The sequence below is a fragment of the Plectropomus leopardus genome, chromosome 16 (genome assembly GCF_008729295.1).
Source record: "Plectropomus leopardus isolate mb chromosome 16, YSFRI_Pleo_2.0, whole genome shotgun sequence".
In the NCBI taxonomy this organism is placed as follows: domain Eukaryota; kingdom Metazoa; phylum Chordata; class Actinopteri; order Perciformes; family Serranidae; genus Plectropomus; species Plectropomus leopardus.
Window position 1 is genome coordinate 12,806,582 of NC_056478.1, and position 17,596 is coordinate 12,824,177.

At 39.8% G+C, this 17,596-nt stretch overlaps 1 protein-coding gene across 1 annotated transcript; it reads left to right on the top strand.

Annotated features, from left to right (window-relative positions):
* Positions 1–582: 582 nt before the first annotated feature.
* On the top strand, positions 583–16,794 carry slc22a16 (solute carrier family 22 member 16). The gene is made up of 8 exons (XM_042503562.1): positions 583–696; positions 2,006–2,482; positions 5,137–5,254; positions 8,100–8,658; positions 9,842–9,969; positions 14,942–15,051; positions 15,334–15,433; positions 15,616–16,794. Exons 1-8 carry the CDS (start codon positions 653–655, stop codon positions 15,808–15,810), a joined length of 1,731 nt encoding a protein of 576 aa, XP_042359496.1. The 5' UTR covers positions 583–652; the 3' UTR covers positions 15,811–16,794.
* The last annotated feature ends 802 nt before the right edge of the window (positions 16,795–17,596 follow it).

Below are 17,596 nucleotides of genomic sequence, written 5' to 3' on the forward strand. Positions count from 1 at the left end.
ACTTAGAATAAGTACCCCATACAACCACACTTCAAAAATCCCAAACTATCCCTATTAGTACAGCACATTCCATTCAACCTAAGTATTTAAATATCTGAGCTGCATGGTCAGGCTGTGATTATGTGTGTGAGACCTAAAACGACTCCAAAGTGGCTTTAAATATGATGTATTTAATCAAAACAACCTGGCTTTTACTGAGAAAACACTTCAAACGATTGCTCCATTGTATGGGAATGTATGATGTAATCAACAGCCGATTTAGCACGACTTGAAGGGTCAGTTACTGTCAGGGGAAATTTAGGACAGAGCAACTAAATTATCTGTTAAATGCACTTGAAAGAATAGAATAAATACGACTTTAGATTGCGTTAATGACGTGTTCAGTGACGCTAAAAAAACATCAGCTTCAGCCAAAGAGGAGGGTCTGTCTTCCCGCTGATTTAGCAGTTGAAGGTGGACCCCTTGTGTGTGTGTGTGTGTGTGTGTGTGTGCGTGCGTGCGTGCGAGTGAGCGAGCGCGCTCCTCCTACCCCTCACTCCGCTACGTGAAAGCCACAGTGTATTATTTGGCGTTGAGGCGCACGGTATCTGCTGCCCCGGAGAGAGACGAGAGACGCACCGGGAGCCTCGTGGCATAAACTCACCATCAGAAAATGACCGTGGAGAGAATATTCGACGAGCTCGGACATTTTAAAAGGTATCAAAAACTTGCTAAACTGGCATGATTTCCTTTATTCCGTGAATGAATTCGGGTTGTCTTTGTGGGATCATCAACAGGCAGTTGGGGAGCTTTGGAATAATAACTACTCAAGTTATTTTTATTCCAAAGCATTTTCGAAAACAAACACTAAAAGCATCAAGAGGGAGTGCACACCATTTGCATTTCATTTCTTGTGCAGAATCCTGTTGGATCATTTTAAGATGTTTTTTTTTCCACCACAGGCTGACCGAGGTCCTCACCTCAGTGGAACTCGTGTGTCCTTCTTTGCAGATTTTGAACAATAACTAAAGTTTTCCAAGTGTAATTAGAACTATATCTGTTTGTCAATTGCATGATTAATTTCATTTGTTACATTTTAAAAAAAAAAAAAAAGAAAAAAATCGGTACTGAAATGTAACTAACTACTCTTTTATACCTTTAAAGTTGTCCCTTAAAGTTAAAAATCAGTGAGTTCATTAATTTAACTTTAATTAAGTTTTCTCACAAAGAAAATATCAAATTAAAATGTTTTTGTGTAGTTTGTACTTTTACATGGCAAAACATCTTTGTCCCCACCATCAGTGTAGTTTTTGGAAACTCTTGTTTTGTCTCTTAAAACAATAATTTACATTTCAAGAGTTTCCAGAGAACATTTATAATAGGCTATATGTATAGGACAAGGGTTAGATCATTTCACTTTTCCACGGTACATATTCAGTTTCTATTAAATCCAATGCAGTTAGTGATGTGCACTTGTTTTTCAAGTAATCACAATATTTTTATGCACATGGGCAGAGCTTTATATGAACTATGAGTTGTTAATATGACCTTTTTGCATTTATCTGTCAAATGGAAAACCTGAAGGACTGCTGCTGAATCATTCATCACCTCCTCTTCAGCTCTTACTGGGGGTGTGAATCAAAAGTTTAATCATGAAATAATATCGAACTGATTCTTTGGACAGTGGAACAATTTCGCTGATACCACAAAGTCGACCACAATACAATTTCAATTCAATTCGTTTGAGATGATATTGGTAAATATCCTCATTGTCTCGTTCTCCGCTGCTTCCGTTGTTTGTATGTTAAGAGAGAAGGTGTGCTTTGACTAAAATAGTGAGAAAGATGTGCCATGGGAATTCTAAAATAGTGGTGTATCTCAAACATGCTCATATGTGTTGATGTTTTCACTTTGCATTTATAATACTGGATAATTTATCACTGACTAAATATATAGATCCAAATCAATGTATCACTACACCCCTAGATCTTACAGCATATTTTTAATGCATTTTCTTTCTTAACAGATTCCAGGCATGTCTGTACTTTGCTGCAGTCTTCCAGGCTATAGCATGTGGGATCCACTACCTGGCCTCTGTCTTCTTAGTGCAGACACCAAACTTTGTGTGCAGTGCACCCGGCAACATCACGGATGTCCTGTATGGTAACTTTACAGGATCTAGCCTGGAAGACATCCTGCCAGTCTTCATGCCAGGGAAGGGGCCGCTGGTGGTAAGGACAGCTGAAGGAGATCAGTGGGAGCTCAGCAGGTGCCGCTGCGCCCTCCGCATTGAACCCAAATCCTTTACGTACGACTTTGATGGAAACAAAACAGTGAAAGCCTGCAATGGGAACTTTATTTACGACCTCACAGAGGTTCAACAAAGCATAGTGACGGACTGGGACTTGGTGTGTGAGAAGGAGTGGCTTGCCAAGCTGTGCCAGCCCACCTTCATGCTGGGGGTCCTGATCGGAGCGCTGGTGTTTGGGGACGTTGCAGACAGGTAAGCAGGATGGAGGAGCATGGGTACTTTCTTACAGAGTCAGAATTCACACAAGAAATTATTTTCACTTGTCCATGGAAAGTAGAAGTCCAAGTACTACATAGTTCGGATGAGAGAGCACGTCTTTATAATCCTGTAAACACGTAGTCATAACTTCAGGAGACATTGTTGCACTTCTGCCTCAACACGATACTGTTCTTTAATGCTAAGTGGCTGATATGTGAGCTGAGTGCACCCACGATTTCTTACTAAGCATGGAGGCACAAAGCATGTGGGGAAGGGATTAATTAATTGACAAAAGTGTTAGTAATGGGATTGGAAGGGTGACAGAAAGAGAAGAGATGATTGTGACAGGTGACTCAGCCAAACAATTAAGTCAAAACTGAAAGGTCAGCATTTAGAGGTAGGACTTTGGTCTGATACAGTCAGACTCAAGGGTACGCTAAATTTAAGTTCTGCTAAATCATCTCTTAAGGTAAAAATTAAGTGCTGTTGGCATTGGTTATTATGGATGAGTTAATTATCGTCACACCTCACTGTTCTTGTGTTTTTTATCCCCCATGACTAAAGGTTAAATGCCTTTATGGGCTGGGCATTGTCTAAGTGTTAGTGCCCATGGCTCACACTGTGAGGTCAAGTTTTTCTCACTAATGAAGCAAGCAGTGGCGCCCCCAGAAATGTTTCATGGGGTGGCTAGTAGGGCCACTGAAAATCTTGGGGTGGTAAACCAAATTTAAGAACCATATCTGATTTTCAGGAATTCCATTATGCTGGTGAAGTATATAGGCTAATTGAAAACCTTGTCAGTTTGCAGGATTAATGGATTGCATACTGATATACTTTGGTTTCTTATTTAACAATTTATGTCACAAATTATCTGATGTGCCTGGACTAAAATAGGTTAACATTTTGAGTTCCACAACAATTCTGTTTTAATGTGTTATGTATCTATACATGGGGCAGTAATTCATTGCCGTTCATATAGGCTGGTTGTCCTCTGTCTTAATAAGACAAATATACAGCTTTAATTTGGGTAAACTGATTGTAAGGAACAAATACTTTACTGGGAACAAGCCTTCTCAAATTAAGGGTATGCACAGAACCCATCTCATTGAGATAACTTGAGGTAAGAGGACCCCTTTGGAAATGGCCTTGTCAGTTGTTCCCTTGCCAAAATTTTGCTTTAATTTGGAGCGTTTTATAGCCCCCTTTCCAGCAAGCTATGCCTACATGGTTGGTACCAGCTGGTGCTTAAGGTTTTTGAGGTTTAAAAGACACCACTACTTTCGTTGCGCTAGATTAAAAAATGAGCACCCCAGCCTTTTAAAAACTGTAATTTAAGCCTCCAGTTTTTAGCCAGCCCCTCTTGGCGGTGGCAGTGTGTGCAGGCAAAGAGAAGAGGTCCTGGAGCATCTCTCACATGTTCAAAGCAACGTGTCATCCGATGTTTTTTTATACTCCAAACACAACGTTCCTCTGGTTTTTGCCAGAATTGATGCAAATCTGTGAGGTAAGAAGTGGAGGGTTTGTCCAGCAAGGCTGTAGAATATTATGATATTTTTTCTACAACAAATTGTGTTAGCACCACAGCTAACATTTTAAAGCAGAACCTCAGTAGCTTCAACAAATTATTAGGGCTGTCCAGAACCAATACTATTTTCTTTGCTCCGGAGCTTCAACATTGATCAACAGCGAATAATCAGAGAGATACTGTGCACCCACAGTTGCACCCTTCAGCATCAGATTAGGGAGAGACGTTGTGTTTCACGGCTTCACCGTCAGGTAAGGGAGAGCCCGGGAGTCCGACCCCCAACAGTTTCAGCATCAGTTGAGGGAGACACTGTGCATGAGCTTGTTGCGCCTCTGATAGCTTGACAGCAGTTGTGACACTTTATAGTTTGTAAAGTTTAAAAAAAATCAGACAGTTATGCAATGCAATAATCTGTGTCCTAACTTAGTTAAATTTTGTTTTGCCATTGAAATGATAAGTGTCCTCTCTGTGGAAGATTTTTATTTTCACCTGCTGTGTGCTGCAGTCAGGGTAACCTGTAGGGGGCTCACATATTTGCATTCCAGTGCTGCTCACACTGACAACGAAATGGCTTTACTCAGTCAGTAAACCTGTTAATAACCGTTAAGTGAAATGATCATTCCTGTCACTGTGTGTGAGACAGACTCAGCAGCAGGATCATGTTAAACAGAGAGAGAGAAGGAGACGGGCTGAGCGGACCAACTCAAACTCCTAAGGTGTTGGGTTCAATGACCTTTCTATGTGCCTTTTGTGACATTACACAACTTGTGACACTTTTTATTGTCATGGACAAATTATTACAGACCTACAAACTACTCATGATAACCTGACAAACTCCAACTACTCTGACATTTAAGACTAAAAATCGAATATCTACCCAATTGACAAATGACCAAATAGCCAAATATTTGGGTCTTTTTTGTGTCTGCAACTCCAATCAATTAAACAGTATGCCATGCAATGCATACACAGGAAAATTGGTCTACCTTGATGATAGCATTTAGCATTCCAAACAAAACTCTGGAGATTAAATGATCCTTTATGTAATGCATTTGCCTTCTTGAACATGATAACTTATGTATGCACCTCTCTGTCACTCTTTCTCTGTTTTTCTGTTCTCCAGAGTTGGCCGTGTGAAGATCCTGATGTTTACCAGTCTCTGTCAATTTTTGCTCGGGGTGTCTGTTGCGTTCTCAGGAAACTACTATCTCTTTATGGTGCTCCGCTTCCTCCTCGCCATGGTAAGTTCTATGTATGTGTGTCTTTTTCTGTTATCATTCCAATTTATTTGGAATGATAAAAGAAAGTAAGCAGGTGAGCAACTGTGATATGAATTCCCAGCACATTTTCAGAGACCTCTGCAAAACAAACTAAAAACAGTAAAAAAAAAAAAAAACTAATGTCAGTTATTTTGAAAAAATCTCTGTCATTAACACTTGCACCCAAAGCCAGTATGGAACAAGGGAGGTGTCTTACTTTTCCACTTTCTGCTTGTCAACAAGAGTGCTTCTTCAGGATCATAGTGTGTCCAATTTTTAGATGTTATTCTACAAAACAATCTCTCAGTCAATTGCTATGAATACCATCTCCTATTAGTCATACTGCAGTCATTCCAACATGTAAACCAAAGCAAGATGTTTACTCCAGCTGTGTACAATAAGAATATAACTTACAATAACTGTGTCACTTTAATCGCATATAGTGTAATTCTGCAATATTTTGTATAGAGTGTAAACTAGTATTTACCCAAAGAAGTCTTAAAAACCATATATATATATATATATATATATATACACACAATATATATACACACACACATATATATATATATATATATTATATATATATATAAACATGAAACTACGGAAAGCAAGACATCAGACCATGTATAGAGATGTTAGGACTTGATCTATAGTTCTGCATGTCAGCCATAGATATATGTAAATATGGCACTTGCATTTACATTTACATGAGCTGAGTTAATGTTCTTGTGCAAGCCGTTAGGTGAATATCTCAAATGTAAACATAGGATTTCCTCACTGAACTTAAATCAGGTCTCATACTTGTACAGGTCAGTTGGTGCAACAGTCAAAGAAAGTAAGCTGTTAAAAGCAGGCAATGAAAAGGAGTTTAGTCGATAAACAGTTGTAGAAAGAAAGTTAAAGTGTCTTTAATGTGTTGTATGTTTATGTGCGTGTGAACACTGGTGGTTTGTGTAATGAGTAATACATATTGTGTGCTTAAAACACCATGTTTACAAGGCAAAGCAAGGGAGTCATTATGGTTGGGCTTAATCCGCACAGCAATAAAGTTGTACTGAAAGAGCCCCCACAGTTTGTCCGCTCTTTCACTCCTCTCCGTCTTCTACCATCCCCCCAGTCCTCCTCGGCTACAGCTGTTGTTTTTCACATAGAATCATACTCTCAGTGAAGGCTCATGCTGCACAGCCACACTAAATACAGTGCAGACTCTGTCTTATAAACAGGGACTTAACACCTGATTACTGCCACATGTACTGAGATTAAAAATCTGCTTCTCTTAAGAAGATCTGACGAAGAAAACGACTTCAAGCTTGTTGACCTTTAAGTTATAAATCATCCTATGAGTTTAAGGGTTGTGTTTTTTCATGCAAAAGGAGCTGATCCAGTGAACAACATGAACAACTGGAGTAAGCAAAGCTAAAGGTATGCAGTTGTTTTCAGACCAAACAGTTGCGGTTCAGGTGGAAAAGTGGTAAAATAAGAATACACAGGCCATTGGTTGGTATAACACCCCATTTTTACTTTGACAAATTTTCTTAATTTTTTTTTCCATCATGAGCTCTTGTTTGTGTTTTGTGTTGTCTACTGTTTACATGGCTAATGGATTTTTAAAAATGGCAGCTGCTGGTGCTGCATTGACTGTGTTCAACCAATCACCGTGGACTTCTGAAATAGGAGCTAAAAAGGTCCCTCAAAACAGCCTTGAAAAAAAATACAGATGTTTCTAGTTCTTGCAGTGAGGACACAACACAAAGAGGGGCTCTTAGAGCTATGAAAAAGTATCTCAAGTCAGAAAACAACTATTGTGTCCTTTACAAAGACTTGAATTCATAAGTGGTAAAAGTCATACTTGACAACTTTAAGACATGATTACAGTCTGACTCTGTCTGGTATGGTAGTTAATATTAGCAAACGTTAGATATATTTATAGCAGTGTCTCTCTGGGTCCAGAGAGAGTTGCTGTCCCAAGCGAAGGCGTTCAAGTGTCTCAGGGTCTTGTTCATGAGTGAGGGAAAAATGGAGCGTGAGATGGGCTAGTGGTTTGACACAGCCTCAGCAGTGATGCAGGTGCTGCGTTGGATCATTGTGTTGAAGAGGAAGCTGAGCCAGAAAACAAAGCTGTCAAATTACTGGGCCATCTACGTCCCAACCCTTAAAGGTCATGACCTTTTGGTAGTGACTGAAAGAATAAGATTGTGGATACAAGTGGTTGAAATGAGTGTCCGTAGGGTGGTTGGGCTCAGCCTCAGAGATAGGGTGAGGAGCTCGGACATGCACAGGGAGCTTGGAGTAAAACAGCTGGAGGGATTTTATATTTCATCTGGCCTGGAGACATGTAAGGATCCCCCAGGGGGAACTGGAAAACTTTGCTGGAAAGAGGGACATCTGGAGTACCTTGCTCAGCCTGTTGCCACAGCAACCCAGGCCCTGGATAAGTGGTAGATAATGAAAATTGATGGAAGGCTAGCACGTGTGACTGTTTACTGATTTCTTAATTTTTTTTCTGCTTTTGATACTCTTTTACTACAATTAGCTTCATCCCATAGTTGCTTCTTGTGGTCGTAGTGGCTGCTGTTCAGTAAAAGTTACACATGTTGAATATGTGACCTAAAGAAAAAGGACAAGCTCTATGCAAAATGCATAAATACTAAGCAACCAGACACTGCAACACTCTGTGGTAAGATTACTGAAACAAAGTGCTGATAAATGCAGTTGCCAGTATGTATATTAAGAAAAGTGTGTTTCTCCCTCTCAATCCTCCTTCCCATTTCCCTTCTTTTATCCATATCCCTTCTTTCTTCCTTTCTGTCTTTGTGTGTGGCAGGTGTCCAGTGGCTATCTCGTGGTGGTGTTTGTCTACGTCACAGAGTTCACTGGCATCAAGGTACGCACATGGACCTCCATGCATGTGCACGCGGCCTTTGCTGTCGGCATCATGGTGGTGGCTCTGACCGGTTACCTGGTGCGGGTCTGGTGGATCTACCAGATCATCCTCTCCACATGCACCTCGCCCTTCCTGCTCCTCTGCTGGAAGTTCCCCGAAACGCCCTTTTACTTGATTGCCAAGGGCCGTTACAAGGAGGCTCAGACCCTGCTGGATAAGATAGCCCACTTCAATGGCCTTCAGTGCCGACTGAAAGTGCAGGAGCTCCTGAAGCCAGAGGAGAAGGAGGACGGCAGGGCTCTGCTGGAGGAGGCAGAGGAGCGGCCGTCACAGTCGGATAAGAAGCTGTCTATCCTGGATCTGTTTGGTAGCTGGAGGATGGCAGGCCGTACATGCACTGTGTGGGCCATCTGGTTCATTGGCAGCCTGGGCTACTACGTCTTCTCTTTGGGCTCAGTCAACCTAGGAGGAAACCAGTACATTAACCTCTTCCTGGCTGGTAAGTGATTGGCTTATTAGTATGGATGCATGAAAAAAAGGGAGGAAACATTGCAACGTCCTGCTCTCGTCAACCAGTTGGAGGTATATTTGTGTTGGTAGATGGATTGTTGACAGCAGATGTACTACTTTGCAAGATGTGGGTTTCAAATGCAGAGTGGGTTTGTGTCCATGTGTTTTTTCATTTTTTTATATCAGGGTTCACTTTGGAGGACCTGTTATGTTGTCCACATATATATAGTCTATGGAAAACACATATGGCCTAGTCTACAGCCAGTTTTTGATCTGTATTTGAAACATTGTGGTGCAACATTGTGATATGCATAGAAGAGTATGTGCTTGCTATGTGGATATAAATGGCTCATTTTAAGGTAACAAAAACACAATGATTTGTCTTTTCAGAAAGAAAACATGCCAAGTGAGTAATATTCCATTTCTGCGCATATATATTCTAACACTGAACCTTTAAAACCGTCTGGTGAATCTTAGCTGTAGCACTTTGCTCTGTTTGCAATGTTTCTAGCTGCACATTATAAAATATCATGTTTGTCTATATTAGTAAGGATAATACTATGTCAATGGAAAAGCAGTAAGGTCATCTCTGTATTGGAGTGTGGCTTTGTTTACTGCTTGTTTTTTGGTTACGTAGAAGGTCAAATAAGCCTGTGAGCAATAAAAGAACAGCTCTCTGTACACAAGCTTAATTGTGTCTCTGTGTGGAGGGTTTCATCTGATAAAGAAAATTAAATTAACACTGTAGTAAGCATTTTTTTTGTTAAAGAAATCAAGAGCTGATGTAGTGCTTGTGTAATGTTATTTTGAAAGCATGTGGGTTTTCTTGGGCAAATATTGTTTCTCACAAATGTACATTTAAATACTACATTTTGCACTAGTAATGTCTATGAAATACATTTGATCAAGTCAGATGATTAAATGCAGTATTTACATTAAATTTACTCTCTTCCTCTTTATACTTAACAGAACAGACTGCTTTAATTTGTTTCCCCTAATGTCCAGTGGGAATATTTATAATCCCCACTTATGTGTTGCACATTTGAGCAGCTGAGCTTGACCAGCATTGCAGACGCAGGTTATTTAGGTCTCCTAGATAGAATGTCGGGCTGTCAGTGTGTCAGGGTCACGATAACCTCTGACCGACAGCTGCTCTGCTCGGCTCTTTCTAGGTGCAGTGGAGCTCCCCTCCTATCTGGTTGGCTGTTTTGCAATGGACCGGATTGGCAGGAAGAAGACTTGTGCCCCAGCTCTGCTCCTGGCCGGGATCGCTTGTATGCTCATCATTGTGGTACCTGCTGTACGTACTGAGAGTGTGTGTATGACAGAGAGACACTATGTGTACAAGAAATGTAAGTGTTGATATTAATTTTCAAAGTAGGCCTATATTATTCATTTATTTCATACTAAGATGCATCATTAACCCTATTATTTCTTATGGGTGATAAAACTACTGGATCCAACAGTTTTTAGTGAATCCAAAACAAAAATCATAAATATGCATTTTGACCCCAACTTAAGAGAAACTGTCCAAGTGCCACTCAAATTTTGTTATGGTCAATGCAGGAAATTGTCCTTCAAACAGGAATAAGCTGACTAATATAATAAAATAGGGCTATTTTAAAGGGACAGTTCACCCTAAAATTAAAAATGAATATTTTTCCTCTCACCTCTTTTGTGGTGCTATTCATCGGTCTAGATTGTTTTGGTGTGAATTGCAGAGATATCAGCCATAAAGATGTGAATGTAAAGGAACTATATGGCACTAGGCCCCATTAGTCTGAAACAGATTGTTATCCCTAAAACCAATGCCAATGCTCCAAATTCCTGTTTCTCCAAAAATACACACTACTTGCAGTTAGTTTCAGTTTCTTAGTGGCGTTTGAGCCACCGATCCCAGGTGTTTTTCATTTACCTATCCATGCTTTTCCATTGACTACCAACACCACACTAATAGTGGGTGCACTTAGTTGAAACATGATCTCTTCCTAACCAGTAAATTGGTTTGTGTGCCTAAACCTATCCAAACATTCACCACAGTGTTGTTTAGAAACATAACAATCTATGGTTGACAGAAATGTACAATGCATAAATTTATTCTGGCAAGCGAGTTTTTTAACTGCAAAAAATATGTATTTTGGAGAATGGGCTGTCCGAGAAATGGACTCTCAGTCCAGTGGGACATGTTGTGGACTAATAGGTCTTTAAAATTTCGAGCCATCAGAACAACAAGCAGTCCCCAACAAAGCGCCAAAAAAATACATTTGAAAAACTCAACAGCAGTTTCTCTTTCCAGAAATTATGATCCGGTCACTCATGATAATCCACAAACCTTGTTGTGAGCAGTTTCATGTAGAAAGTATTTTCTTTCTACAGAACTGCACACTGCAACCATATCACTGCACACACTGGAGAAAGCGTGCATCTACTCATGTTACAGGTCACAAATATAACTTTCATTTCCAGTGAACATAGCCAAGCTATCCTTACAGCTCAGCCAAGTAGAAGGCGATTAATGTGCACACTTCCTGTTCAGTAAAAACAAAAAAGTTAAGACATAAAACTACTCCCAACGAAGTCTGTGGCTTATCTTGAGTAACCGGGTCATGATTTCTGGAAAGAGACATTGGTGTTGAGTTTTTCAAATGTATTTTTTGGCATTTTAGCACTGCAAGCCGAGCGCCATCTAGTTCCATTATATTGGAGAGATGGCCGATATCTCTCTCTATATATTTTTCCTTGAAGTCTGTTTGAACCATCAACTCTTCAGTTCACCGACCTTACATTACCCCAGACCATTGGACTACTGTTACCACTGAACCTTGTTATACAACACACAGAGTTCCCTGTATGTGTGTTCTGAGCTCTGACCCAAATTAGTGCTGCTTAGAGTTGGGTTGTGAAACAGCTGCTATATAATGTCCAAGTAAATATGACCTTTGACACTGAAAGCCATTCTAAACAGAGTGGTCAAAAAGCATGGAGACGGACAACAGCAACAACATAGTAATTTATCTTGTTGTCGTTCTCCTCTCTGTTTGTGTCACCATAGTAACTTCTGCAGAAGGACACGACTTAATGAAACTTCACGTGCAGGCTGACATGCCCTCTCACATACCAGAGTGTATGTAGCTTTCTTTAGTAAACAACATGTACAAGTATATCTTACCTTAGCAAGCATACCATAGTCTCTAAGTATGAGAGAAGGGTTTCATTGTGGACAATGAAACTTACACAAACATGTAGTATTCATGAACTCTTAATGATGGACCTTCACATTCTTTGGTTATCCAATCAGACCAGTTCACAAGCAGCTTGATCCAGCTAGCTTGGCAGTTTTCAGTATTATGAGACAGATAGATTATCTTCTCTTCCTTCCTTCCCTCTTACGTAGGTCCTTCACTCTCCGGATAGGTATGCACTACAGTCATTTTGTACTCTTCCTTGACCAATGGTGTGCATGTTGTTATACTGTCTGAACTTTTTATTGGTGTGTGATACTGTTTCTATTTATCTCTTTATATTCAGCACATACTATTTATATTTATAGTGTGTATATGATTTTTTATGCCTCATAATAGCAGTAGCCAAGGCCAGAGGCATTTTGTTTTTTCAATTGTCTGCCCAGCAAATTGTTGTGAAGGCGATATCTCAACAACACTCGAGGGAAATTCTTCAGATTTTGCACAAACATAAACTTGGACTCAAAAATGAGCTGATTAGAATTTGGTGTTCAAAGGTCAAGGGTCACTGTGACCTTGCATCAGTCTCATATTTTGTGAACTTAAAGGAGTTTCCTTAAATGTGGCACAAACATCCACTTAAACTCAAGAATGAACTGATTAGAATCTAATGGTCAAAGGTCAAGATCACAACGACCTCATCCAACATGTTTTTGCCATTACTCAAGAACCTTGGGTGTCCACCTTAAAAGTGTGCTGATTTTAGAGATCTTCTGTGTGTGAAGTATTCATGGTTTCACAGACATGGCAGTAAACTGTAAGTGCAACTTGACTGGTGCAGGGTGGTTTATCTAGTTTATTCATATTTACCAGCAGCAACAGTGTCATGGCAGCTGGTATGATTTTCACCTCGTTTGTCTGTGTGTGTCAAAATTATGACAAAATGTGGTCTTGGTGGCACCGATTGTAGAGGGAACCACGACAGAAGCTGTTTTGCATGTTTTGCCAAGTCTGTCTTTCTGTTTGTCTGTCTGTGGACAGATTTTGTCATCACGATAATGGAGCAACCCTGCAAGTCACTAACATTAGAGATGTATAGCTGTGATCAAAATATAGGCTGAATTCAAAGATGGGTGTGGTTCGAGCAAGGTGGCTGTAAGTAGGGGGGCAGGAAGTAGGGAAGGGACCATTGCCGCTCCATTTTCTGCCCCTGGCACACATTTGTTTCAAGTCGGGGATCACTTTTCTTACTTTTGGAGTGATCCTGCCATCAGATGGTCTCTAAATTGCTAATATTGCAAAGGACTTGTTTGGCATCTTGGGAAATAAGCTTATTTGCATTCCGGCAGAGAGATAATTGAGAAGACTGATACCACTCTCATGGCTGTGCAGCAAGCATGAAGCCAAAAACCTGTTACTTTAGCCTTGTGTAGCATAAAGACTTGGAAATAATAACAAATAGTTATCTGGCTCCTAATCTATGAATTCTCAGCCAACCTCACAATGTCCATGCTCTCTATAGATTCTATAGATCTTTGCACAATGTGCACCTTTGTTCTGGGTCTGAGTTTCAGTTTGAGCAAGGTTTAAGTTTCGGGAGATTTTGATGCAATCAGTTGTTGCAGTAAAAACCTCTCTGTCTCAGAGACAGGCAGTCCTTTTTTATCCTGGCGACGTTGAGTGCTTTTGCTTTTGAATGTTGTATTTGTTTACATAGCTTCACACTGTGTTTGTATTAGTGAGGGAGTTACAGTAATAGCTCTCTCAAGCCAAACATTTAAACTAATTTTTGTGGCTTCACTTAAATTGACGAAGCACTACATACTGAAAACACACAATTTTAGTGTTTTATCAAATTTGGCATCTGCACAGGATGAATAAATTATGCCCACCACCACTGACTACTTGTTATAGGAATAGGATTACTTGTGTTCAGGCTCAGAGAGGACAGGAGGCTGTTTCTGTGCCAGCAGCCCTGTGTCTGTGTGTGTGTGTTTGTGTGTGTGTGTGTGTGTGTGTGTGTGTGTGTGTGTGTGTGTGTGTGTGTTATACGTCGATATGCGGCTACATAATGTTTATTGCATACTGTTAGTACCATGTAAACACACCACAGCATAGCAGATAAATTCAATAATAGATAAAATCATGAATAACATGTTTATTCCTAGCATCAGTACAGCCAAAAATAAAGATTGTTGGATTCAGACCAACAGCTCAAAAATAGCTTATTCGGATTGCATCAACTCGCACGGCCTCCCTTTTCTGTCTGAACGTAGATGTTGTCTGTATCTGTTGCGTCATAGCAACAGACTGAGTTACAGTTCTCCAGGTGTTTATCCAGGAGAAGCACTGGAGCTTCTGAGATCACAGCTCTCTTTCCAAGAGCATATTTTTACATGAACAGTACATGTAGTACACAACAACTACACACACTGTCAAGTTGTGTCATTCAACAATGTGTTGATGGTGTAAACCAAGCCTTCATCCTAATTATAGTGTCCAAATGCAGAAAATACCCACATAGACCGCATATATGAAATGCATGCAAATATTAAACACTCCAACACTCATTCCATTAAATATGCGCACATGTGTAAAGGATGAAGTGATTAGACTGGGGGTCAAAGATCAAGGTCACAGAGACTTTATCTTTCTCACAATTATGAACATGATGTCTCAAGAACACCTTGAGGGAATGTTCTTCAAATTTGGCACAAACATTAACTTTGACTCGAGGATGAACTGATAAGATTTGGGTGGTCAAAGGTCAATGTCACCGTGACCCCATCTTTCTCATTCTCATGAACAATAAATCTCAGGAACTGCAATTATTTCCAATATGACACAAACCCCTGCTTAGTCTTTAAAACAATGAATGGTAGAATTTGGTGGTCAAAGGTCAAATTCCTTGTGACCTTGCATCAGTCTCATTTTTGTGATCACAATATCCACAAATTTGGCACAAACGTCCACTTATACTCAAGAATGAACTGATCAGATGTCCGTAGTCAAAGGAGTAAAGGAGCTCATTAAAAAATGTTTCTGGCCATAAATGCGCTGTTCAGCTGACTTCTTTCCCCTTTTCAACAGGACATCGAGGCACTAGCCATCGCTCTTTGTATGATAGGAAAGTTTGCCATTGCCATTGCCTTTGGTCTGATCTACCTGTACACCTGTGAACTTTACCCAACTATCATCAGGTAAGAGTTAACAAAATAAGAAGCCATACAGCTCCTAGAGACCTAGTATATCTGGACTATAATCTGTTTGCAATTTTGTGTGTGTGTGTGTGTGTGTGTGTGTGTGTTTTTGGATAAAAATACTTCTTCAATTTATTAAAGAGTACATCATACACAGAAGTAATGTTTCTTTTCAGTAATTGATTCTTATTTATATTGCTGGAGGCAGGATATGTGTTTGTACCCTGACGTCACCTCATCTGTCTCCTGCAGTGTTGCTGACTGTGTATGGTCTTTCTCCAGGTCTCTGGCAGTGGGCAGTGGCAGTATGATGTGTCGTGTTGGTAGTGTGGTGGCTCCATTCTGCGTGTACCTGGCTGATGTCTGGACTTACCTACCTCAGGTTTGCATGTTCTCTTTTTGCTGGTTTAACAAAAGATGATTTAATGTTTAATGAAGTTGTACATTCTGTAAACTTTGCACCCTGCTCCTATTAATCATTGTTAATCGCCGAGGATATGCTGGCAACATAACAAATTTTAACAAAGTATTTTTTTTTCTTAATTCATCACGACCGCCGTGTAGCTTATCGTGGGGATCCTGGCATTCATTATCGGAGTTCTGACAATGTTGTTGCCTGAGACCCTGGGCAAACCTCTTACAACCACTTTGGAAGAGGCTGAAGCTCTGGGACGTGAGCCCAGCAAGAAGCACTCAGCCCTGGGCAGTAAAGATGCTGAAGACGGCTTGGAGATGAACCAGCATGAAGTAAAGGATTGAGTTGTACACTGCTGGAAAACCAGAGAGACTGATGCACAGAGAAGCTTTCTGAAAAAAAGAAAATGAAGGAAAAAGGAGAGGAGGTGATGGATGCACCTAAAAACTGAAATAGTAACATTGATTTAGTGGATTGATGGAAAGAAATGAAACAGCATTGAGCTTTTATTGGAACTTGTTTAAATGACTTGTTTCTTTCATGTGACCAACAGATAAGGGGTCCTGGGACATTACACAAACCCGTCTGCATGCATACAGATGACAGTCATGTGACAATCAGTCACAGATACATTACAATCACAGCTGTCCATGAATTCAGTGTCGAAGAAAATCATGTGCTATTTGTGTGTGCATGCGTGTGTGTGTGTGCATGTAGGTGTGCGTGTGTGTGTTTGTGTGTGTGTGTGTGTGTGTGTGTGTGTGTGTGTGTGTGTGCAAGACTAAGGAAGGATGAAGGATGCTCAAGGATAATTTCAGTCAATGCTAATTTAAAAAAAAAAAATCATTTTAAAGATGCTTTATTGGCATGACCATTATGAAGAATAGTATTGCCAATGCACATAGTACTAGGTGGTCTTAGTTTTGTAATTGTACTCGTTATTTCCATTAGTTATGACAACTTTGTATTCACCAAGGTAATTGCTGCAATATGAGAGTACTGTACTTAGACTTGTAGCTAGGGGGCAAGAAACATTAGCAGTTCCAACATCAGACAAATTGTAAATGAGCCAGTGATTGCCAAATTATCCACACTGCTTTCAGTGTGTCAAAGTTAAACCAGAAAATGTGATGGATGTTTACAGTGTTCAGTTTTGATGATTAATTTATTCTTTGCTTCTGTTTTCTCCTTCAGATTAGCCCTTACAAAAAAGTCACTTGCTAAATTTGCCTTTTCACATGTGAAAATCACAATTTTGCATGCGGCTATTTTTGTAATATAACTATCCAGTTTTGACTCAGATCTCAGCAATTAACTTTGTGAATATAACAATAGGACATATAGCAAAAAAAGCAAAAAAAAAAACAAACAAAAAAAAAACAAGCTGTACTTAATCAAAATTATCCTTAAAAATGAAGTGAGCATGAGTATATGCACTCTGATTTATTTACCTCTCTGAAACAGTAATCATGAGTGTAGAACATGGCTGTGCCTCTCTTCCTGCAACATATAGTATTAAAGCATACAGATTTAGTATCATATATTTTAATGCCTAAATCTAAACAATAGAATGTTGTATTTGAATGAAGTATTTTTTAACATTTTACTTTAATTTTTAAGTTCCAGTGTTTTAGTGATTTAGGCAGACTTGGTGGTTTATATTAGTGAAGATTGCAGACTGTAATCAGCTGAAACTTCTCCTGGTTACAATTTCTTCTGTCTTCATTGTTCAGGAGGTTTTTACTGGGGTTAAAGTCATCTGCAGAGGTCTCTCTCTCACCTCTCATACCAGGTGATTTAAACCAGTAAAAACACTGAATAAAGCAGTTTCATGCCAAAGAAATTTGTGTTTTCTGACGCGCCAAGAGGTTGCTAAGTTTGGTGGCTGATGCAAAAGCATAAACTGCCATATCTAGAGCCAGTGTTTGGTTTGTCTATTATTGCCTACCGTAAAAACATGGTGGTGCAGCATGGCAATCTCTATAGACTAAGCCCTGCCCCCCATATAGATATGAACGGTTCATTCTAAGGTAATGGAAACACAGTGATTGTTAATTTAAGGTGATTATACACTAAATAAAACCTCTTATGTTAAATTCCTGCCAACATATCTCTCTAAACCCTACACAC